General features: G+C 29.7%; 5 protein-coding genes across 12 annotated transcripts; all 5 read right to left on the bottom strand.

Annotated features, from left to right (window-relative positions):
• Positions 1 to 33: 33 nt before the first annotated feature.
• On the bottom strand, positions 34 to 2,482 carry LOC124433034 (succinyl-CoA:3-ketoacid coenzyme A transferase 1, mitochondrial). The gene is made up of 7 exons (XM_046982531.1): positions 2,039 to 2,482; positions 1,582 to 1,962; positions 1,090 to 1,515; positions 909 to 1,017; positions 586 to 802; positions 304 to 515; positions 34 to 228 (listed from the first exon to the last, which is right to left on the bottom strand). Exons 1-7 carry the CDS (start codon positions 2,126 to 2,128, stop codon positions 41 to 43), a joined length of 1,623 nt encoding a protein of 540 aa, XP_046838487.1. The 5' UTR covers positions 2,129 to 2,482; the 3' UTR covers positions 34 to 40.
• A 265-nt stretch (positions 2,483 to 2,747) lies between these two features.
• LOC124429918 (PDZ domain-containing protein GIPC3) lies at positions 2,748 to 6,221 on the bottom strand. Of its 2 annotated transcripts, XM_046975923.1 has the most exons (7): positions 5,496 to 6,221; positions 4,963 to 5,414; positions 4,554 to 4,882; positions 4,013 to 4,109; positions 3,531 to 3,916; positions 3,354 to 3,435; positions 2,748 to 3,276 (listed from the first exon to the last, which is right to left on the bottom strand). In XM_046975923.1, the coding sequence occupies exons 3-7, from the start codon at positions 4,872 to 4,874 to the stop codon at positions 3,119 to 3,121; spliced, it is 1,044 nt and encodes a 347-aa protein (XP_046831879.1). In that variant the 5' UTR covers positions 4,875 to 4,882; positions 4,963 to 5,414; positions 5,496 to 6,221; the 3' UTR covers positions 2,748 to 3,118. The 2 variants fall into 2 exon arrangements, with proteins under 2 accessions (XP_046831879.1, XP_046831788.1); XM_046975832.1 differs by lacking the exon at positions 4,963 to 5,414.
• Positions 6,222 to 6,900: 679 nt separating this feature from the next.
• LOC124429846 (glucoside xylosyltransferase 1) lies at positions 6,901 to 9,218 on the bottom strand. 2 transcript variants are annotated; one of them, XM_046975718.1, is made up of 3 exons: positions 9,090 to 9,218; positions 7,731 to 8,091; positions 6,901 to 7,649 (listed from the first exon to the last, which is right to left on the bottom strand). In XM_046975718.1, exons 2-3 carry the CDS (start codon positions 8,022 to 8,024, stop codon positions 6,993 to 6,995), a joined length of 951 nt encoding a protein of 316 aa, XP_046831674.1. In that variant the 5' UTR covers positions 8,025 to 8,091; positions 9,090 to 9,218; the 3' UTR covers positions 6,901 to 6,992. The 2 variants fall into 2 exon arrangements, with proteins under 2 accessions (XP_046831674.1, XP_046831584.1); XM_046975628.1 differs by having other exon boundaries at positions 7,731 to 8,188; positions 9,090 to 9,201.
• LOC124429665 (kelch-like ECH-associated protein 1B) lies at positions 8,348 to 12,603 on the bottom strand. Of its 4 annotated transcripts, none has more exons than XM_046975346.1 (7): positions 12,456 to 12,603; positions 11,213 to 11,515; positions 10,973 to 11,137; positions 10,223 to 10,890; positions 9,876 to 10,124; positions 9,504 to 9,802; positions 8,348 to 9,410 (listed from the first exon to the last, which is right to left on the bottom strand). In XM_046975346.1, exons 2-7 carry the CDS (start codon positions 11,501 to 11,503, stop codon positions 9,223 to 9,225), a joined length of 1,860 nt encoding a protein of 619 aa, XP_046831302.1. In that variant the 5' UTR covers positions 11,504 to 11,515; positions 12,456 to 12,603; the 3' UTR covers positions 8,348 to 9,222. The 4 variants fall into 4 exon arrangements, with proteins under 4 accessions (XP_046831302.1, XP_046831446.1, XP_046831385.1 ...); XM_046975490.1 differs by having other exon boundaries at positions 12,435 to 12,553; XM_046975429.1 differs by lacking the exon at positions 12,456 to 12,603 and adding an exon at positions 12,209 to 12,428.
• A 3,747-nt stretch (positions 12,604 to 16,350) lies between these two features.
• On the bottom strand, positions 16,351 to 22,935 carry LOC124429532. 3 transcript variants are annotated; one of them, XM_046975056.1, is made up of 9 exons: positions 22,693 to 22,935; positions 21,748 to 22,285; positions 20,660 to 21,672; positions 19,729 to 20,596; positions 19,263 to 19,612; positions 18,814 to 19,186; positions 18,676 to 18,746; positions 17,646 to 18,602; positions 16,351 to 17,570 (listed from the first exon to the last, which is right to left on the bottom strand). In XM_046975056.1, the coding sequence occupies exons 2-8, from the start codon at positions 22,207 to 22,209 to the stop codon at positions 17,663 to 17,665; spliced, it is 4,077 nt and encodes a 1,358-aa protein (XP_046831012.1). In that variant the 5' UTR covers positions 22,210 to 22,285; positions 22,693 to 22,935; the 3' UTR covers positions 16,351 to 17,570; positions 17,646 to 17,662. The 3 variants fall into 3 exon arrangements, with proteins under 3 accessions (XP_046831012.1, XP_046831105.1, XP_046830930.1); XM_046975149.1 differs by having other exon boundaries at positions 16,351 to 18,602; positions 18,676 to 18,743; XM_046974974.1 differs by having other exon boundaries at positions 16,351 to 18,602.
• Between the last annotated feature and the right edge of the window lie 38 nt (positions 22,936 to 22,973).

A 22,973-nucleotide genomic window follows, 5' to 3' on the forward strand; every position in this document is an offset into this window, starting at 1 on the left:
TGAAATTCATGTAAAACATTCTTCATAAAATAATTGCTATTCATTGTTCATTTACTTCTACTTGTTGCATCTCTTTAATATCATCAGCTACAGAAAATTCACAACCAGTAGAACTAACAATATCACTTATATCTACATTTGCAGCAACTTCAATTAGTTTTAAACCTTCTCCTTGAATGACTTCAAAGACAGCCAAATCTGTGATAATTAAATTAACACACCGCTGACCTATAATTAAGAAAGAATGTTATTTTTGTTTTATCCAAACAGGTATAAAAATAAAATAAGATATAATAATATTACCTGTTAAAGGTAAGGTACAATTTTTTACAATTTTAGGTCTACCATCACGCGCCTTATGTTCCATAGTTACAACAACTTTGGTATGTGGAGAAGAAACAAGATCCATAGCACCACCCATTCCTTTAACCATTGTTCCTGGTATCATCCAATTTGCTAAATCTCCATTTTCAGATACTTGCATACCACCAAGTATTGTTAAGTTTATGTGACCTCTACAATGAAAGAAACGGAATAATGAAGCAAAATGAATCAATTGTCAGTTAAAATAATACATATATATACCCGCGAATCATAGCAAAACTTTCATCACTACTGAAGAACGAAGCTCCAGGTAACACTGTTACTGTTTCTTTTCCAGCATTGATAAGATCAGCATCAACATCCTGTTCATCAGGATAAGATCCAAGACCAAGAATTCCGTTTTCCGAGTGTAATGTTACTTTTACACCTTTAGGGATGTAATTACTAGCCAACATTGGAATGCCAATACCAAGATTAGCTGTACATAATTTCATCTTATAAAAAAGTTATTTTTAACATGTATATTAAAAGAAATAAAATTTTATGATAAAATAATCTTTCTAAACACACATATAAAATCTTACCATACATTCCATCTTTAAATTCTATTGCAGCACGTCGTATAATTCTTTCTCTTGCTTTGCTAGCAGGAGTTACTTTCTTTGGTTTAATGCTTTGGTTAGTTAAACGTTTCTAAACGTTTCAAACAAAATAACTTTCATTAATAAATAAAAATACCATTAAAATATACACAGATGTTCTTACCTCAATAGGTTTTTCATAAATTGGACCTTTTACAATTCTGTCAACAAAAATTCCTGGTAAATGAATATGATCAGGATCTAATTGACCAATTTCTACAATTTCTTCCACTTCTGCTATTGCTATCTTAGCAGCTTTGCACATAGTTGGATTAAAATTTCTTGCTGATTTTCTAAAAATTAAATTTCCAGCAGAATCAGCTTTCCATGCTTTTACAAGAGCAAAATCTCCAGTAATAGCAGTTTCTAAAACATAATTTCTCTCATCAAACTGATTAGTACTTTTTGGCTCTCCTGAGATTTCTGCATTCCCATTTTTATCATATTTTATAATAACATTTCCTTCTTGTATTATGGTTCCTAAAGCAGTAGGTGTATAAAATGCAGGGATGCCAGCACCACCTGCTCGCACACGTTCTGCTAATGTACCCTTGAAAACAAAACGACGATCAGAAAATTGAAGAATAAATGTGGGCATATAATGAACTTAGATTACCTGAGGCGTTAATTCAACTTCCAATTGTCCACTCAAATATTGTTTTTCAAATTCAGAATTTTCACCAACATACGAAGCTATCATTCTTTTAATTCTTTGTTCTTTTATTAATTTACCTACTCCAGCATTTTCTGTTCCTGGATTATTTGAAACTACTGTTAATTGCTTTGTTCCTTTCTTTAATAGAGCAGATATAAGATTTTCTGGTATTCCACAAAGTCCAAAACCACCAACCAGAAGTTTTGCACCATCATGTATATCAGATACAACTTCATCTACACTATTAAAAACTTTTCCTTTTCCTACAGGTGGTATTAACCTTTGAATTTCTTCTTCCACTATAGGAATATTAGCTTTAACAGAAAAGTTGAATGCACATATCTACAAAATAAAATTTTATACAATTAAATTTTTAAGTATGACCTTACAATGACAATACAATTTTTGAGTTACATACCTTCGAAATCTTAAAATTTGTGTATAAGTTACAAAAACGTGAATTAATCCTTATAAATGTAGTACTAGCTTTATTTATTGTAAAAGCCATATTTTAGATTTTAGTAATAAACAAATATTAGTGATTCCTTCACTTCTTATAAATGTAAAAACTGTTTTATTCGTAGCCTTATTCGTGAATGATATTATTCATGAATTTAATATCACCACTCTAATGACTGAATAATACTAAATCGCACATGAGAATATATTACAGATTTAATTAATAAAATATATGTTCTTTCATATTGCACGAGCGACAAATAAAGCTGTTGTAAAATCAAACAAATTTAGAATGGACTTTCTGAAATTATCTCAATTTTTTAAATATTCATAACCATAAATAATATACTTATTTTTCTCACTGTATTATCTACTAAAATATCTATACAATCCTCCATTTTAGCGCATGCGCACATCGACGTGCATATTTAAAAAAATATATTTTATAAGTGACATTATCTAATATTATATGTACGTAATTATCCAATTTATTTGACAATTATATATGATAAATATTGCATATTCATTTACAAATTATTTTCATTCTTTTTTTGCAGATATTCTCTTATACAAAGAAATTATTTGAAAAAAGATACTTTTATTTTTATATAGTGTATTTTATTAAAAGACGTAAGAAACAATTTTTATTGATTGTAATAAATATCACATTTCAGAAAACGATATAGAGAAATTTTATTGAACAATTGAGTTTTACAATGAATAACCTTTTATCGATAAGGTATATACAGACATGCCAATATGATTATTGCATACGAATCATAGCATACCGGCAGACAATAATGAGACATGAAGAAAATTCTCTCTCAGGTATTGTTTACGTAGAAATGATGATGATTATAAAGTGCATTATGCAATATATATAATATGATACAGTTCTCTGTACAGCTTAATTTACGTAATATAAACGTTAAATGTTATTATACAAAAAAAAATATCTTCTATACGTTAATACATTTCTCGTACAAATTCTTCCAAATTTTTATTTTGGAAGTATTTATTTAATGATTATATTTTTACATTATCGATGTCGTCTAGCTCTAGCGTCGGTAACTGCCCCCCACAATTCAATAACAAAATCATCTGTAAATCCGAAAGCTTCCAAATCAGAATTATCTATCGCTTCAGCAAAATCAATGCTGTTGAATTTACCTTCGGCAAGTTCCCAAATTTGCGTAGCTACGAAAAAAGTAATTTATTCACAGTAAAATGATATTATTAAACTGTAAACGTTATTATATTTATCATGTATTTACCTAATTCAGTATCGTAAATTCCCATGAAATTTTCTAATATTGTATTGATTTTTTCTATTGCAATCGTTGCAATATCATCTACCTGATAACAAAGATTATAAATAAAAATTGACTGTATACAAGAAGTTAACTTTGATTATCACGTGAAAAAAATTGTATTTTAAGAATAGTACTTACTACAGTCTGTACAACTTGAGCACTTCCATCTGCTTTGAACCTTAATGTTTCCTTACCGGAACCGTAACCAGACTTTTTCCCTTTTTTCAAATCTCCTCGTGGTCCGATATTTCCAAAGCCGGTTTTTTGTGGCTCGATTAATCTTAGGATAAACGTTGTTCCCTTGGGTATATCCTTTAACATTTTGGCTACGTCAAAGTGTCTTTTACCAACCAAACTCACTGAATCGATTTTCTCGATATGATCGCCGACCTCTATGACTTTTATTTTATCTATTACGGATCCTTCCTTTATACGTTTTATAAAAGCGTACCCAGCTCCATTATCGGTAATAGTAAGTCCCAAAGCTACATCCGTTTTCATTAATTCGATTTCTTTGGGTCTGCCTAAGAAAAAGCGATGATACAAAATTGAAAACATTATCCTTTTTTTTGGGTCTTTATTATATCTTACATTCGAAATTTCGTAAGGTCGATATAAACCTTTTCTGTGTGCGTATATGAAATCACCCACACCAATTTGACCGCCTAGTAATTCGGACATTTCCACCTTATATGTGTTCAACGTGCAAAATAGAATCTGAAAAAAAACAATTATATATATTTATTGTCATATATCTCACAATACATTTATAATAATACGGGAAAAATGCGTAATATAGAACTGGACTCGAATATAAAATATAGGTTGTATTGAACGATCAAAAAATTAAAAGTTCTGTACTCCACTTTCAATATAAATGCCTATAGTTTTAGAAGGGGGACACGTTCGTTATGTCGAGGTATGTTACGGTCCGTGAGTAACGTTTCCTGCATCCGGTACATATCTCCAATTCATTTATTTCATTGTTATATTCATTGTTTTTCATTTTATGTAAATCTATTTAAGTTCGATTCATTTTCCGTAACTTCTATTTTACATAAGATAATATGCAAAACGAGGAATTCGAAAAATAGAAGAAGTATACACCATATGTGTTGTTATTGTTTTTCTTTCTACAAAATAAATAAAAAATAAACTCACTTCTTCCGATGGAATATCATAACATTCGGCTATCTTTTGATAAAGTTCCCTGACATTACTGAATCCAGATATAAGGCCCGTGGGACTGCCATGTGCCAATTGACAATGGAAAACCAATGGTGACTGAGAAACTCGTTGCAAACGATGTTCTTGCGATTGGCGAGAAATATTGCCTTCTCTACTATTCGTTCCGTTCATACCGGCGTTCTCGTGATCGTTATCACTGGTTTGCTGATTACGCTGACGATGCTGATGCATACCGTTAATTTTCTTCTCGCTCAACGACGGACTTGTTGGGGCACGCACTTTGAAAAGTGGCATACTCAATTCTAAATTATAAAAAGAAAATAAACGATACATAGTTATTTCCAAGATAAAATATTGTTATGAAAAAGAATATTGATCGAACCATATCGCAAATATACCAATGATCCTTGGACGTAAATATTTTGATATTTGTCTATCTTCAAACGAATAAATGTTATTTATGAGGATATATATATATATGATAAAATACTATCAATGCAATGAAAACAATTAATTTGATGTATTCTTTAAATAGTAAGCCTTTATCTTCGATATTACTTATCTTAAATATGTTTCATTACAATTTTTCAAACAGAGCGATAAGTTACAATGTGTAAGCAGCAATATTACTTATGATTTTTTATTTTTCATTTCTATCTTAAAAATAGATAGTAATAGAATATGGAGAACTAGGTTTTTTCTTTTTTTTTAATTCGAAGTTCGTTGACCGCCTAAAACGCGACAGATGAAAATCACAAAAATGGCGAACTCTCGGTGGGTCCCACTTGCTTCCGCTCAAAACAATAATTCTCACGTATATGTATGACACGTCACCTAAAATATTGGTAGTACTCATTCGGTCGCTTGTACTATAAATCATATAAATCGATAATATTTAATTCATATAATACTTACTTGTTTTATTATCTTCAACAAGAGATTATTTGCTAAAAAGTTATTTGCTAAAAACACAAAGAATACACTTATGCGCCTTTTACATTAAAAATTATAAAATGGATGAAGAACGAATGCACAACGATGGCGCGAATACAACGCGAGAATAACGCAGGTACCATTTAAGCTACCGTTCATACATACGGTCGCATGAGTTTGCCGTAGTATCGAGAGGAAAGTTTTTCGTTCGTCACTTTCCGTACCTTATCGTTCATTCTTCCCCCTCTTTTCCCACAATTCACCTCTTGAATTATCTTCATCTCTTTTTCTTTCTCTCACTTGCATTCCCTTTTTTCCTACTTTCTTAATTTCTCTTTCTCTCTCTCGTCCTCTTACTGTTTCCCCTTCTCTTACTATTTATCATTTGTACATACAAATATACCTTACTACATACAATGCATTCCTGGATATCGAATATAACTCAAAAAAATAATATTATAAGTATTTATTTCCAAAAATAGGAAAAAAGATAGATAAAAAAGAGGAAGATTTTAAATTTTATATTATTTATCACTTATTTTATCTTAAGTATGCATAAATGCTGATAAGATTTCTAGCGTAATACTTTGAAATTGTTAATCGATAATGATTAAAGGACATCTATACTGATTTCTCTATCATGTCGTTGTCATGTGGAGATATGAAGTATATATATTATATCGATGTTAGATTTCGATCGAGATTTTCAGGTTATTCTTTGATATTTGATATAAATGAGATTATTTAACCGTAAATATTATAGTTAACTGTAGTTTTAAGTTTCAGTCAAATCTAATGAGTTATGTGTTAAATTTTAATTAATATAAAAAGACAAGAAAAACTGCTTAATAAGATATGAATTTATTATTTGTTATATAATTTGTTTTATAAATGACGAAAATTGTATAATGTAGACGATGTTGAAGTATAAATATTGTATGTATAATTTAACATACCACATTAAATACTTATCTACCTAATAACCAATGTTGGAGAATGGTAGATACAAATGCACTTTAGTATTAGTACTAAAAGTGATAAAAGGCAAAATTAAAATAGATTATAATATATGTACTAATAAAATGGATGAAAAAGAATATCAAGAGAATTCAGTCTTATTTTATAAGTTAATATAAGACATATCAATATTTTAAATATAAACTATGTCACGAATAATTGCTTATGACTACACCTACTAAGTGTACATGTATGTATCTCATTCAAATATCTATTATTTAAAATTAAAATTCTTCCTATGTTTTCATTATGTAAAACTATGTAAAAATCATTAATGATGGCACAAGAATACAGCATTGAAACTCAATATTCCACATATTATTGCTATCTTACGTACATATTTCAATAGGCATTTAGATAAATTCGAATATTGTTAAAAAGAGTATCTCAAAATTTCAGTTATATTTTGGTTACATAGGATGAAGTACCTATATATACAAATTCCATTATTACTATGTAACTTTAAACATTTTTGTTTAAATGTAATTCAGGTTGTATAAGAAATGCCTTCCATACTTTGCCGCAATTAGACTTATCTTCCAATGTCAAATAATTTTTCATTGGTACAAATAAATAATCATATGGATCTGTATTCAATTGATACTCTTGCATGGATCTATATACAGCTTTAAATGGTGGTTGTTTCTGCGAATGAAACATACCTCGAGATCCATGCAATACTAAAGCACCATGTTTCTCTGCTTCGGTACAGACTGACATATACATGCAATGATCAGGTCTGTAATTAAATCTACATGGATAAACATAAAGCTTTTCTGGATAATAATGGAATATTATATTTATAATATCTTGATCTCCCCATGTTATCTTTAATTTATATTCCTTATGAATGGGCACAACATAATTTGTCCATCTGAACTGTCTCATCCTTGTTAAATTCATTAACATAACACCAGAGTTCACTCCCAATTTTCCATAATATGGATGTTTAGCAAATCGATTATACCAGCCAGTATTGGGGTCCTCATGTTCTGGACTTAAAGCAGCTAATTGGTTGGAATTCATTTTTTTAAATTCATCCCATATTTTTTCTGGTGGAGCTAAAAATAATGTATCTGTATCCATATATAAAACTGCGTCTGTAGTGTTTAAGACAGTCTGAAATATATAATATATTTATTATATGAAATTCATTCTTAATTTAATTTTAATTAGATAATAAAGTATAGATATACTAACTGGTAAAAATAATCGTTGAGCAGCACAAGGTTTAAACAATTTTTTCCATATTCCTGGATCATTTCCTTCAGGGAATGTTATAGATCTTATTACGAAGTCAAATGTTTTATTAGAAATAAGTTTCCATTCTGATAACTTTTCATTAAATGCCGGTATCAAGTTATTTTCTGTTATTATTATAAATTGCAGTGATGTATTTGTAAAAACTAATGCTGATTTAAGCATAGTCAAGGATTCATCTAATCTATCTCCACAGACTACAACACATATAGTTACTTCTCTGGTCACAGGCATATTTATTTTTTTCTTCAATAAAGAATATGACAACTTTTCTTTCTTGTGCTCATCATATATCTTACTTCTAAAATTTGTAGTTAGATTCAGTAATATTACCAAAACAGTTAGTGTGAGGCACAAAAAAAATAATTTGTAAATTGACTTCATTGCAACTTTTTTTTCTAAAATTCAAATTAATAATAAAATTTTCGTTCATTATTATTAATTAACATTATTTTATCATTCTACATAGTATCTTAAATCTTTTTAAATACTATTAATAATATTAACTTATTCATTAATTCTTAACTGTATTGGCTTCAATTACCACATTTTCTAACCTCACAATTATTAGAAAACGACAATAGTTACATTTCTTTTCACAAAACGCAGCTAAAGTAATAATTTATATATTGAATAAAATAAAATTTTGCCACTATTGTTCGCATATTTTGTTTTGCTTTTATAATCATTGTAGCTAAACATACAACATATGTAAATCTGTTAGTAATAATCACTAATGCTATTGGTCTTGTCAACACATCAATCTATCGAGACATCTATCGTATAGTTTTCTTTACTAAAAAAAGATTTTTTACTACTTTCTTTTCAACATAATACAATTAACAATGATATACTTATATCAAAAACGAAAATGAATGAATGAGAAAAATATATCTTGTCTTAAATTAGATTTGAATTCAACTAACTTAAACCATGCTAACCAATTGAAATTTCTAAAAACTGTTTAACTTTATAATTAAATCATAATTAAAGAAGTATGTGAATAATGAAAATTTTCTAAAATGGTGTATTTATAATATATGTACAATATGTTAAATACAAAGTCATTTCTAATTTATATTATAAAAACGATTTTATTACAACTGAATCTATCTTAATGGACGTTACGAATCTGTTTACATGATTTATATATTAAATATGATCATTTGGGCTTTCAGATTAAATCTTGGCCTTTATTACTGATTATAGACCTTAGGAACTAGATCAACTTAATGATATTACCGAAAATACATATATCAGTCTAGTTGTGTACAAGTATTCATTCTTCTATCAAATTACCTTTAATCAATTATATTTCTATTTTCTCCTTTCCTATTTTCTACATTGACCTTTCATGATCTTCACTTCAATGAGTTTATTTTTTTTGCTGGCTTATTCATATATAAATTAGTATTAAAATTATATAATTATATCATAATGGACCTCCATGTAAGGTTATATTATGATCTAAATAATCACAATGTATTGGACATAAATGATAAGACACAGCACTTGCATGACCAGACCTTCCAAATATCATATCTACTCCCTGTTCCCATTGATCCTTAAGAGGGTCATAAATTTCAACAATCTTTAAAAATGATGATCCATCATAACCTCCTAAAAAATAAACATTCCTATATTTAAATATTCATTTGTAAGAAAATATTTATTCAGAATTTTGAGTAATATCATAATTACAATAACACATACCCATCGCATATAATTTTCCATCAAGGACTGTAACACTTAATGCACTGCGTGCTATAGAAACATTACTAACATACTCCCATACATCTCGTTCTGTATCATATCTTTCAACTGACTTTAATTGACACGATCCATCATAACCACCTATCACATATATATACTGGCCCAAACTAGCAACTCCTGCTCCTGAACGACTACATTTCATAGGTGAAACCATTGTCCATTCATCATTTTCAGGATGATAGCATTCTACAGAATTAAGTCTATTCTTTCCATCAAATCCACCAATCGCATAAAGTAATCTGTTATTATAAATTAGAATTTTATATAAATTTCTAGGATTTTATAATATTAGATAACTTAAGATATTATTACCTATTAACAACTGCTACACCAACACCTAATCTTTTGACATGCATAGGCTTTACATTACTCCAAATATCTTGATCAGGATCATAACACTCTACACTATTATGATATTCTGCACCAGCACTGCCACCTACCGCATATAATAATCCATCCATTACAGCAACTCCAAGCCGATTTCTTGGAACTGACATTGGACTACAAGTTCTCCATTGATCTGTCAATGGGTTGTATCGATCTACCCAGTCACAGTCATATCTAAAATTTACCCCATCTTCTTGAAATTCATGTACCATTCATTCTTGTCATTTTAAAAATCAATAAATTTCTTTATTTCTTTATATTAAATTACTAACCTGGTTTCAGGCGTATTATTCCTACCACCAACAGCATAAAACATGCCTTTTAAAAATGCTCCTCCTAAACCAGAACGTGGAAATATGAGTTTTGCATGCGTGGTCCATGTCTTATCATCTGCATTATATCCTTCTAAAACATCTAAAGAATGTTGTAAAAATCCACCTGCTATATAAATTACCCTTGGTGTATTGGGTGTTCTTTCTTTCACTACTGGTTTCTTATGAAGTGTCAAGTCTTTAAATATTTGAGCAAGATATTCACGACATGCAGGCACTTTCTTCAGAACATCACAATTTTTCATTTGATCACGTAAAAAATTTGGTGTAAGATATTGACAACGTACGGCTTGTAATATATGCTCCATTTTAGGACCTCTTGCTTCTTCATTATATTTCACCCATTTTAAAACTGCATTATAAACTTCTCTTTCTTCTTGAACATTGAGTTCATCTTTTCGTACCAACGATACTAATTGCATGGCAGAAAGTTGTAAGAACTCTTCTTCTTGACATATCTGGTTAAAATGTTGTACGATAAATTGGTTTGCTTTGTGATATAAGTTTTGACAACCATGCTGTTCTGCAAAATTTGCAATTCCAATTGCATTTGTAGGATCCAACTGTCTTTCCAAAAATACAGAACATGCATCTATTACATTACTAACCTACATAATATATATACGTTTATATAATTAGATGATATTATTAATTCAATTATTCATAGATTCAGAATAATATTATCTTTACTTGAAACATTGTAGCAGCAGATAATAAAGAACACACAGTTATTTCTGTTACACTTATTTGACCAGTATACATAAAACACATTAAGCGAGCCATGGCGGTTGGACAAACTCCTTGAAGCTTTACCCTTGTCATTTCACTTTCTTTTAATCCACCAGTAAACATTGCCTGTTAAAATTAATAAGCTAAGTTACTATGATTTATATATACATGACAAGAATACAGATTTATTAAGATTCCTACCTTAAAATATGGACTGGCAGCAGCTAAAATAACCTTATGAGCATGAAATAATTCTGTTCCTACTTCAAGTATGACATCAGTAAGCATATGATGACTTCTCATCATAAACATCATTTTCATAGCATCTTTAAGGTAATTGGTCATGTAAAATGTCATGTCTCCAAGATCTGCATGTGTAGATGGATTGTTAGAATTGTCACAGACACTTTCTTTTTCAGTTTGCATCGTTGATTCTAATCCATGTTTTTCACAAGTTTCTTTTTTCTGCTGATAATTTTCCTCTCCATCCATTAAAATTATAATCTATGATTAAATTAGAATGTTAATAAAATATTTTACAATTTGATATTAAAATAATTACAACAAATAAATTTCCATAAATTATATTACTATCTTCAAAAAAAAAAAAAAAACAGCGAATATATGTGTGTGTATGTGTCGACATTAACGAAAAATCATAAGCAGAAGCGTACTTTCCTCGTCCTTCAAATTTCGTTATATGTTTTTAAGTGATTTTTAGTATTACAATTATTTATATAGAAATTTGTATCTTTAATGTAAAATTATAATAGAGAAAAAATCTAAAATACTAAAGCGGAAAAATATTCGTACATTTACTGTATACATTCGCGGTTATTTAAATGTGCAATTGAAAAAATATTGCTTGACGTATTAGATACAGATTTGAAAAAGGCATTAATAAAAAGAACAACGATAGTAGAACAAGATAGAATGGATTCGCTTTTTTATTTCTTTTATTCCATTAACAAGACAATGTCTTATTTATTCGATTGAAATGTAAACATCGGCTAATATTTAATATAATATACGATTACTTTTTCTAACGGAGGCTGCTTTTCTAAAAAATACCGAACATGTATTACGCGCGTTTGCAGTACTTCAAAGACTTACCAGGAAGTCTTATGTTTCAGAATAATCTTTGAGAATCACGATAGTATTCGTTGAAAAGATCAAAATAAGCTATCATAGACATACGGAAAGGCGTTAGACATCAAACATATTTCGATCGGTCAGCAACGACTGATTGTATCGATGGTCGTATACGATGACGCAGGGATTAGACAACGTCGCGATCAGTCGCGATAGATGCGATGTCACTGAATGTGTCTGTTGTTTCAGATGTAGTATTTCCATGCGCACGTGTTACGGTGCGACGGATTTCGATCTCACGCGATTGCGCTTCGTTACAGTTAAAACTTACAAATCTCTTTTTCTCTCTTACTTCTTAAAAAGCAGCGTCAGCGAGCATTGTTAAACGTCACGCACTACTTGGTTGTACTCATAGCTCCCGCCACTGTTTGTAAGAGCGTAAGAATATATGAAAGAAGCGCAATAGCATCGCGCAATTGTGCTTGTTCTTACGAATCGCGTAGCAATCTTTCTCCCCTCCTTTTTTATTTACGAATAAGATAACTCCGTACTAATCTTGTGAAGATTTAAATTATGTATTGATATATTATTATATTATAAATAAAAATGAACAATATTATCATCTTGATTGAATTTCTAACAAATACATAAATATAAGATAAATATAACTTATTTTTTTCGTTTTTTTTTTCAAAACAACAAGCTTTCGTTGAATTCTTTTATCCAATAACGAAACCAAACGATTTCATTCCTCTTCCCTTTCTTTGATCTTTGTAACTTAATGCGCGGTCAAAAGTCGACCATGAGAAGTTGAGCATGACATCGTGACGATTCTCACGGTGACTTGCAAAATTACTTTTCCGTTTATATCGATAGCATATAAATCAACGTGCACAGTATAGAACTAATGTAATAGCTTCTTCACATTTTTTTCTCTTTTATTTGTATTTGTCTTATATTCTCATTTGGAACCCAATTTATATCGTTAGATCGCATTAATATCTTCATTAAGAGTGTAGACATCGCTAGACATATATCAAGTGGTCTTTTTCTTAAAAAGTTTATTTTTCGTAAGATTTTTCTTTTTCTTTTTTTTTTTTGTGTTCTACAATACTTTTGAACAAATCAATTATATTTACATTACGATACTCGGTTAATATTAAGCTATTCTTATATTTATTTAAATGTTACATTATATTGGAAGGGCATTGAAAAATAATATTTTCAGACAATATATTTATTCTTTAATAATATGGAGTTCTCGTCAACAATAACAGCGTTGTAATAAGTAATAGTGTAATGTTAGTAGTAGTAGTATTAGTATTTTAGTGGTAGTAGTAATATAATAGTAGGCGTAACAAGAGAGACGAGGTAGGTTTTACTCGGAACTTAATCTAACAGAGTACGCCAACAAGTCAAATGCGATAAGAGGAACTTTATGCCATTCAATGTATCTTGCCAGTTATTTCTTTTTTAATAAATTGGCAGGTATCTTTAGCATTAGCAATCGATTTATTGTTTTTTCTTCTTTTATTTTTAATCGTTTATATTCGAAGTTTATTATTAAATATATATTTAAATATATTTTGTTATTTCAACAAAAATTTATAAAATCGCAAATAAAACGTGAAGAGCAAAAATCATAAAACTTTCTAAAATGACAGATACATTGCACAGCAAACTTATGTATTACGATTTTTTTAGGCTTAAATCAATTTTATAACACGACTTTAAAAAAGAATTAGATTGAATCGTAAATGATATCGTAAATTATCTTTAACTTAATAAGTATAACATTACGAATAATATTCAAAAATAATATTAGGATTTTTATCTGTAAGATAAGATTTATAATATTAAACGCAAAATTACTACGCTCTAATACAATGTTGTAATCAGTTTTATCAATTGGAAACACATAGTTTGTCATTTGTAACGTATTAAATAGAAAAAACCAAAAAGAAATTTCACTGATTTATTTAATGTGATGTTTCAAGTGTAATTATGATATTGTGAAAACATAATTTCGAATTGAAAAATTTCATTCATTTAGTTATAACAATCGCATGTGTTTCCCGCTTTATTATTTGATACTCATATCATCCATTCGTTACATAATATTGATTGATAATTATCATTTGGTAAGATTTTAAAAACAATTTGAACATGCTTAAAAATGTGGCAGTGCGTCGTAGAATATAACAATCTTATTGCCATTTATGAGTGAATGGATATAATACCACAATTATTAGAGATACAGTTATAATATCCTCAATATCGCCTACTCATGCTGGCGTAGTTCTTCAACTGTTACATATATATGTGCGTACACGTGCGTTCGGGATAATCCCGCATAAATAGATATATTTATTTTTTTCTTTATTTTTTGTCTACAATTACTGAATTTTATTTTTCATTCTGATGTCTTAATATTTTATCTATTATCTCCATTTATTAACCCTATTTAGAGTTTGCCGAATAATAGATAATACAACAATAGATGAAGTTTAACTTGTACTCGTTTTTTTTTATTTTTTTGCAGAATAGCTTATAAGACATGAAATTACAGGGAGGAAGACAAAGATAGATACAAGACTAAATAAATATTGTAAAAAGAAAAAAAATTCTGTAGAGTATGTTTGTAAGACCGTACTTTCACTTTTGTACATTAAATAGGCCGACCTTCGAATATTATACATATCAACTGCATTCCTGCCAATTAATTATAAATTCTACAATTTATCGATAAGAAATATCAATCAAATAGGTACTTGTCACTCTTATCTCTGCAATATTTCCGAAATTATAAATGTCTTGTTGGCGCACAAAGATAGGGAGAATTCGGTTTAAAATTTAGTGCGATTGCGAGTTTGTTTAACTAGCAGGTAAAAGATGTATGCATATATTATGTGTTATACACAATATCTATTATGAATAAATAAATAAAAAAACATTTAATCGCATATCGCGCTAAATCGTGTCTAGAATCCTCTTATAAATCAAGTATAGCTAAAATTAATAAATCTATTTTTGATTTTTTAGGCTTGGGTGGCTCAAAATTGACACCCTATATCTTTTTGATCACTCATAATTGGGTTAAATACTATATAAATATTATATATTTAGAGTAATTCAATTTGGTTGGTAGAGATATTTTTTTTTAAGTTTCTATTTTGGGAAGCACTGAAAAATTAAGTTCCTTATCATTTCTTAGGATAAAGAAATTTCATTACTATTAATTATAATATGAATAAAATAAACGCATTATAATAATGTCCAGAGGATCTTAGATGAATATATTATGTGAACAATAAATAATGCGATCAATTAGAACATACTTTCATTCATTCCAGTCGTGTATTATTAACATGCAATTAAATAAAAATATACAACAGTTGTACACGACTACTACCAAATATCTAATGATAAAAGTTAAGGTGCAATTTCGTTTAACACCAGCCGTTTCTTTTATCCATTCATTAAAATTCGTGCATCATACAATCGTAATAACTTACAATTAAAAATTTTCAGAATTTAATTAGTTCTAATATAACATCTAATTGAGAACTTTTAAACTAAATATCTATATTAATATATTTAGTAATGGAGTATTTAAATTTCATATTATTTAGGTAAAGTATTGGGCGGATACGACTACTCCTAAGGCCTCGCTTATGAATCTTTTAAAATTAATTTTTTAATTTAATTTCGTATATACGCTCTATAGATCTAACAATAAGTTAAAATATTGAAGCAAACAAATTTATCTCATTTATTTGATTCAAAAGATATCTACATAAGGATAATGTTCACACATTAGTGTGTAATAGTTTCTCAATTCCAATTACATTTCATGTACAATTCCTGTAGAGAAGAACATATTGGTACATATATCAGTGGTAATAGAAATAATAGATGCATATTCAAATTAAATATAACCAAAAATTAAGATCATCAAAGCACAGATACTTTTTTACAATAGATAATAAGTACTGATTATATTAGACATAAGTCTTAATATATATATATATATAACATAACTGTATGAAAGAGAATTTTTAATATACTTATATTTTCACACAACATAGTTTATATTGCAAATATGTATTTTGGTCCTCATATTATGTAATACATATATATCCTAATCTACATCATAATAAATTAATATCAAATTTATTTTTTATATAAATGCATAATATCTCAAATTAGTAATAATTTATCATATTAGTAATGTATCATATTAGTAATAATTTACAACAGAATCTACATATATAAGCAAAATAAAAAAAAAAATATTAACTAGAAATAACATATACAATGTGTCATAATATTATTAAAAATCATTAACTTATATTATTTTTTTGAACTGGAATAAGTTCTTTAAAGTCACTGTGCTAGTTGACTATAAATTATATCTTATTTCATTTTTATTATCAGATTTGTGTTGACGCATGTACCAATAGAACTTCTCTTTTTTAAATAAATATTATGCATTCTTCTAATACTCCATCAAAACATATATAATAAGTATATGACTCGTTGCAACAAACACTTAACAATATTTCTTTATAGTATTAATCTACTTATTAGTTGCATTGCTACCTTCTCAAAATTAGAATAAATTTCTAGTGAAAATTTCTTGATCTTAAAATCTTTGGTGTAATGATTTCTTAGATACTTAATTTTTACGAACAATGTGATGATTGTATGATTAATTAAAGTCTCATTAGCCATTGATTTTTATAATCAACAAGCGCAATGATTGTAAGATTGATCATATATTTTAGTAAGTGGTCATTCTACGCCGGCAGTCCATTAAGTGAGTCTCTCTTTTCTTCAATCACAAGAATTATTAAGGTGGCAGTATGCAATCCAATTCAGCAAAATTCAATGGGACAGTGTTTCTCAACTTTTATAAATATTTATTATTAATCTAGAAATTTGTGGGTTATTCCAATAAAATTGAAATTATCTGATAACTTCTGCACGATTTTATTCTAAGATTAAATATGCTGTATTAAAACCATATAATTTTTATCGTCATATATTATTTATTAATAATATTATTGGAATTATGATTACTATATCATTACTGAATAAAATTTTGTTTCTCCTTATGTTGCCACTGTACATGGAATGTTAGTTGAGAAATACTGTAAAGCACAATATCTAATACCATTGCAATTAAAAGAGAGACTCAACCAGGGTGACGGTTAATGTAGAGTTAAAATGCCAACAAGAAAATATTTTAATGTTTGTGTACATACTACTTATTAAGACGTTTCTACTCAAGTTTATAGCACTTTTTATCAGTTATATCTTATATTATCAATGTACATAACAAGGTATAGACAAACAAAGAAATTTCTTTATTTGCAAATTTTGCTTTGTTATGTGACTCCTGACACGGCCTACTTTTTAGTCCTCCTGTAAACTGGCAGATTCTTCTATAAATTGACCTATAAATCTGATATTGCTTAAATCAATCAATGCCCCTCAGAGGCAACGATCTTCAAAGCTTGGTGCTTTCAAAATCTCTTACCATTAAATTTCAATCTATCAAGGAGGATGTAAATCGCGATGATGAGCTCTGGCACTTAAAATCGCTTTCAGTTCTGATTCAAGTTGTTTTTTGGTTCGTTCGCTTACCGATCGACCGCCCACTATAGGTTGAGCAATTAATCTTGGCGACGGCAGATCTACCATTAGTTTGCCACTATCTCGATTTTCATGACTTCTGGCGCGTCGTATAGGTTTCTTAATAGGTAAAATTTCTTCCTGATCTTTATTATCATCTTCTGGACATTCAACAGATAGCGTTGTTTCCTGATTTAATGTGTATGTTGAACCACCACTAATAGCTTCTGATGATCTTGTTACATCCACAGTTCCAGAACCCCATTCACGAGATAATTTACGTCCTATAGCAGATGTTAATTCGCTATTTGGCGATAACAATGCAGCACCTTTCGAACTATGATGAGTAGATGAATGAGGTGGTCTCAGAGTAGCAAATACTGGAAAAGATTGACCCCGTTTTGCTGGACTTCGAGAATACTTTGGCGTTGGTATTCCACCTGCAGATTCACCTTTCATAGAAGGAGTACCACCACTGGCTGAGTCACTTTTCGTTGACATCAAAGGTCTTAATGTTGCACTACCACCAAAATGAGATCCAAGGTGTGGTGGTGGAGAACCACCGTCACCATGGCTTAATCTACGACCTACAGTTTCCAATGGACTTCTAGCTCTGAGATTAGTGCTACTGAGAGTAAATTCCCTTGGTTTCATCATCGTTTCAAGGTTGACAGGAGATAATCCAAGCTGAGAACTATACAGATTGGTAGAACTTCTACTTTTTTCTGATCTCCTAGGGCTATGCATCAATGGACTTTTACTTCTACTTCTTTCTTTTCCTTTTGTTACTTTTTCTTCTTTTACTATTTTTACTGTTTCTGGTTCTTCGTGTACAATTTCTATTTTTTCTTCTTGTTGTACTCTATTAAAAAAAAGAAAGAACATTAAAATTAGTCCACATTACTAATTTAGTCAACTACAAGTAGATTAAATACCTTCGTATTTCTTGTATCATTTCAAAGAACTGAGCCTTACTTTTACGTCGTCTACGTTGTTCATGTTCCTTCTGAAACAGGGATACTTAGTAGATACATAGAAACAAAACAAAAGTTCTTGTAAAAGTGAGAACTTACTCGTTTCACACTTTTTTGAAAAAGAGAAGCAATTTGTCCTTGTCTAACAGTATGTACTAATTCTCTTGCAGCATGATGTGGGGAAACCAACTCTACACAATTAATAAATCTGTACAGTTTTTGCGAAAAAAACATTACGTTACGACTACGCCAAATAGAATCTTCTGATCTATGCCTTAGCCTTGGTAATGTATATTTATAGAATAAATGCTCTCCAGCAAGAATAATAGCTCCTAATACAACACCCATTCCCAGAAGACAAAACACACCAGCTACAGAAGCCACGCCTAATGGTCGAGGCTGGCCACCTTGTTCAGGTTCTAGGCCTGTATCCATACCTTCCCGACCATGTATGCAAGGTAGTCCACCATACCTATAAATTTATCAAATATAGATAGAATCTCAATCCTTCTATTATAATTAATATCATAGTAAATTTTAATAAATACCATTTTTCTTGTAAAATATCTAATAATCCATTGCTAGTATAATTTGCTATAACTTTTGAAATGCTTTCCTTAAGAGGATGACCCTTTGTAAGGGCAACAGCATATGTATCTTCATTAATAGTGTCACCAATTTTTTGCAAACGACAACCATCGTCAGTTGCACGATAATAATCTAAAATAGGTGTGTCTGCAATGAGTATATCTAAACTATCATTCCTTAATCTTTCAACACCTTCAGCAACATCTGATAATGAATAACGCGCCATATGTGACCATAGTTGAGGATTTGCTCTCTGTACATAATATTCAGCCGCAGATGCTCTTGGTGCACCCACTCTTTGTGATAACAACTGTAATTATAAAATATATACTTATATATTTTAATATATCTTTTTTTCTATAAAGGATTAAACTTCATAACTTAGAAGACATCTTTGCAATTGTACAAATTATTCTATATACTCACACTTTTATCATGATAATTGCTGACCGCAGAATGAAAAAAAAGGCCTGCGATAAGAGCAGCTATATTAGCTGTATATGAAGCTACAAAGATGACAGAAAATCCTCCCCAAATATTGATCAAAAACTTATTAGGCCACGATTTTGGAGCTTTGAAAGCTACCAGATGACCACATAAAAGTCCCCACATTACCCAAAGAGCAGAAGCTATTGAAAAATTTTTACTTCGTTGTCTACCCCATGGATTAAGACCAAATGGACTAAACCACTCATACAGTGCTACTGCTATTGCAGTCAAGTTTAATGAAGTGAATACGGCAATCCATAATTCTGTACTAAATGGAAAAAGGAATGCAAATAAGGGTATCTCTGATTTTAATTTTGGAGCTGTAAGAAAACTAACTCCACTAAAAAAATACGGTGTAGTAAAATCTACTGCTTCTGCTCTATGAGCAGATACACTCATTGCTGCGAAAGCCAATTGTGCACGTCCAGAAACTAATTCTCCCATTATACCATTCCATGTACCACTTCTGCCATTCCTTTTTCCAAACAAACCATCTTGAGCAACATACAAATCAAAACGAAATCCCAATTCACGTGCGACTAAGGACATCAAATCTATGCTTAATCCATAACAACACATAATGGTGTTTCCATGACGACAAATTAATCCTCTTAAACAAAGTCCTTCTTGTAACTTCGTAGCCATTGTAAACGGCGATGCTAGTGCAGTTACTATGCGGTATACTGGCATTCCAATACTTTCTCCACCTTGTTCAAGGTAGGCTGGAACAATACCACCACCTGGCCAAATTATTGTATCAAGACGAACTTCTTTTCCTCCTTTGATAGTACCCACTTTGGTCCATCTATACAAAAATTTTAATTTTAGACAAGGATTAAAATGTTAATTAAGAAAGTATATTATAAACCTTAATTGAGTCTTATTTCCAGGATATCTCACTGCTTGCAAATTTAATAATTGAAATTCTGCCTTATCTTTAGAGATTTGACCCATCGACTTTCTTAATTTATGTGTTAATGTCCTAGAAAAATTTTCTCTTACTTCATTTGTTAAAAATTTAGCATTTGGATGTGGAAAACATTCTGGGATAAAATGTTCTTTTAATTGAGATTCTCTAAGACGATTCATCTTTAGTTTTGTGTCAGAGAGTGTTTCATCCAATGCCTGTGATGTTTCTCTTAATATTCTAGATAATATGGTATCACCATTCATTATTCTTATACTGGAAGGTCTTAAGGCAAGCATTCCAACTGGCATGAAACTTTTAGAATTTAACTCCTTATCCATTATTCTAACTTCTTCATCATCAAAATTAAATGTTTTTTCTTCCCGTTTGGTTATGGTCCTCTCATTTTGCCATTTATATTCTTGCAATCTATGTATATCATTCGTTAAGCTTGGTAAAGAATTTAAAGGTAACTGATTTTCTGGTATAAGATTTACATTGCGCTCTAAGTTTTCTAATGGAGAAGAATTTCCATTCGTTGCTATTGATGCTCTTGAACTATGAACGATATGTGAACTAATTATATTTGGTTCATTAGGTCTTAATTCTGCTCTAAGATCTAACCAGAGCCATAAAAATCTTCCTGAAAGCATTTCAAATTTACTAGCCACTGTAAGTATTCTTCTTGCGTTGTTTAAATCACAACCCATCACTACGATTCCACCAGTACCCCCTTCAGCAGCTACTCTTCTTAATCTCATTATCAAGGTTTTGTCATTCGTTGGAAGATGAATAATTACTCTAGGTGTTAATACTGGTTGATTTGTTTGAAGAAGATGAGATACAGGAAGCAAAGTTGTATCAATCAATAGTGTAAATGCATGCCAATTAGCTCTGTGCATTAATGCAGCAGTTGCTGCACCAACTTCTTTGGAACTAGAACCTATACGACTTTCAAAAGAACCATAATTACCCTATAATAAAATACAAAGTAAATATACATTCTTATTGTTTAATGCATGAAATTTAAATAATAGAGAATTGCTAACCTGACGAAGAAAATCACGATGAGCAAATGGTAACCATAAAGCTGGAAGATTCAAGGCAGTAGCAGCTGTAACAAGGAATCTAGCTGCTGAACCTCCACCTATTATAAGACTCAACACTGTTTTCCCACCTTCGATGTCTGTGCAAAACTTATTTAATAATGACAAAGAATATGATAAAGAATCTGTCAATGGTGTAATTCTTGCTTCAATATAAGATACTTCCATATCTGTCTGAGATGATGATTCTAATCTGGCTTCTTCCCATGATCTTTGAAAGTCCATCTTATAGAGAGTTTGTGGTTGAGTTAGACATACCACTATACGCCATGATGAATAAGATGTTTTCAATCGAGCCTTTACAGCTCTGATAGATTTAGTGGCATCTACTTTATTAAATATTAACAAATTTGTTGAAAATCCCAAGAAAAGGAAAAATGCAATTCTTAAAGCTGACCCAGACATCTTCTTCGAGTGTTTTTTTTCCGTATATTTGGTTTCTTAATTTTTTTGATTCACATTATTAAAAGGAGGTTCTAATCTATGGATATAAAATTGATTATTAATAAATATATTTATAACATTTTTTTTCTGTAATATACTATAATATTATTTATATTAGAGAAAATATATTAGATATTTATATATAATTTATAATTAAAATTCATTAAAAAATTTAAACAGATTATTAATTATGAAAAAAGTAAGTAAAAATAACATTGAAGTAAGTTAGTAAGTTAGTAAGTTAGTAACAATAGTAAGTGAAATTAATATTAGAATATGCTTCTAAATTAAATTTTTTAGATAAAATTTGATTTTATATTTAAATTTATTTAAATAATATAAAATCATTAATTTTACATCGTACAGAAAAATAAGATTTCTTGATCTATATATTTCATTACTTAACGAATAATAATTTAACGATCATAATCAAAGATACTTTACCTTTCAGGAGGAAGATTTGTATCCGTTTTTGGTGGAGGTTTTAGGAGTACACGAAAATTGTTTCGTAAACGCCTCATAATAATTATTAATTAACTATATTTGCATCAAACGTCATAAAAGAATCTCAATTGGTCAGTATGGAAGACAGGAACCGTCACTTTTTCTTTTCCAGATATTCTACCCTGTGCGTATCAGCCATTTTCAAGTAGCCCCTCCCTTTAAATTACGACCCTATAGCGCACGCAAGCACTTCTACACACCCCTCTAGTGTACATGTACTA

Source organism: Vespa crabro, chromosome 1 (assembly GCF_910589235.1).
Source record: "Vespa crabro chromosome 1, iyVesCrab1.2, whole genome shotgun sequence".
NCBI classification, from domain to species: domain Eukaryota; kingdom Metazoa; phylum Arthropoda; class Insecta; order Hymenoptera; family Vespidae; genus Vespa; species Vespa crabro.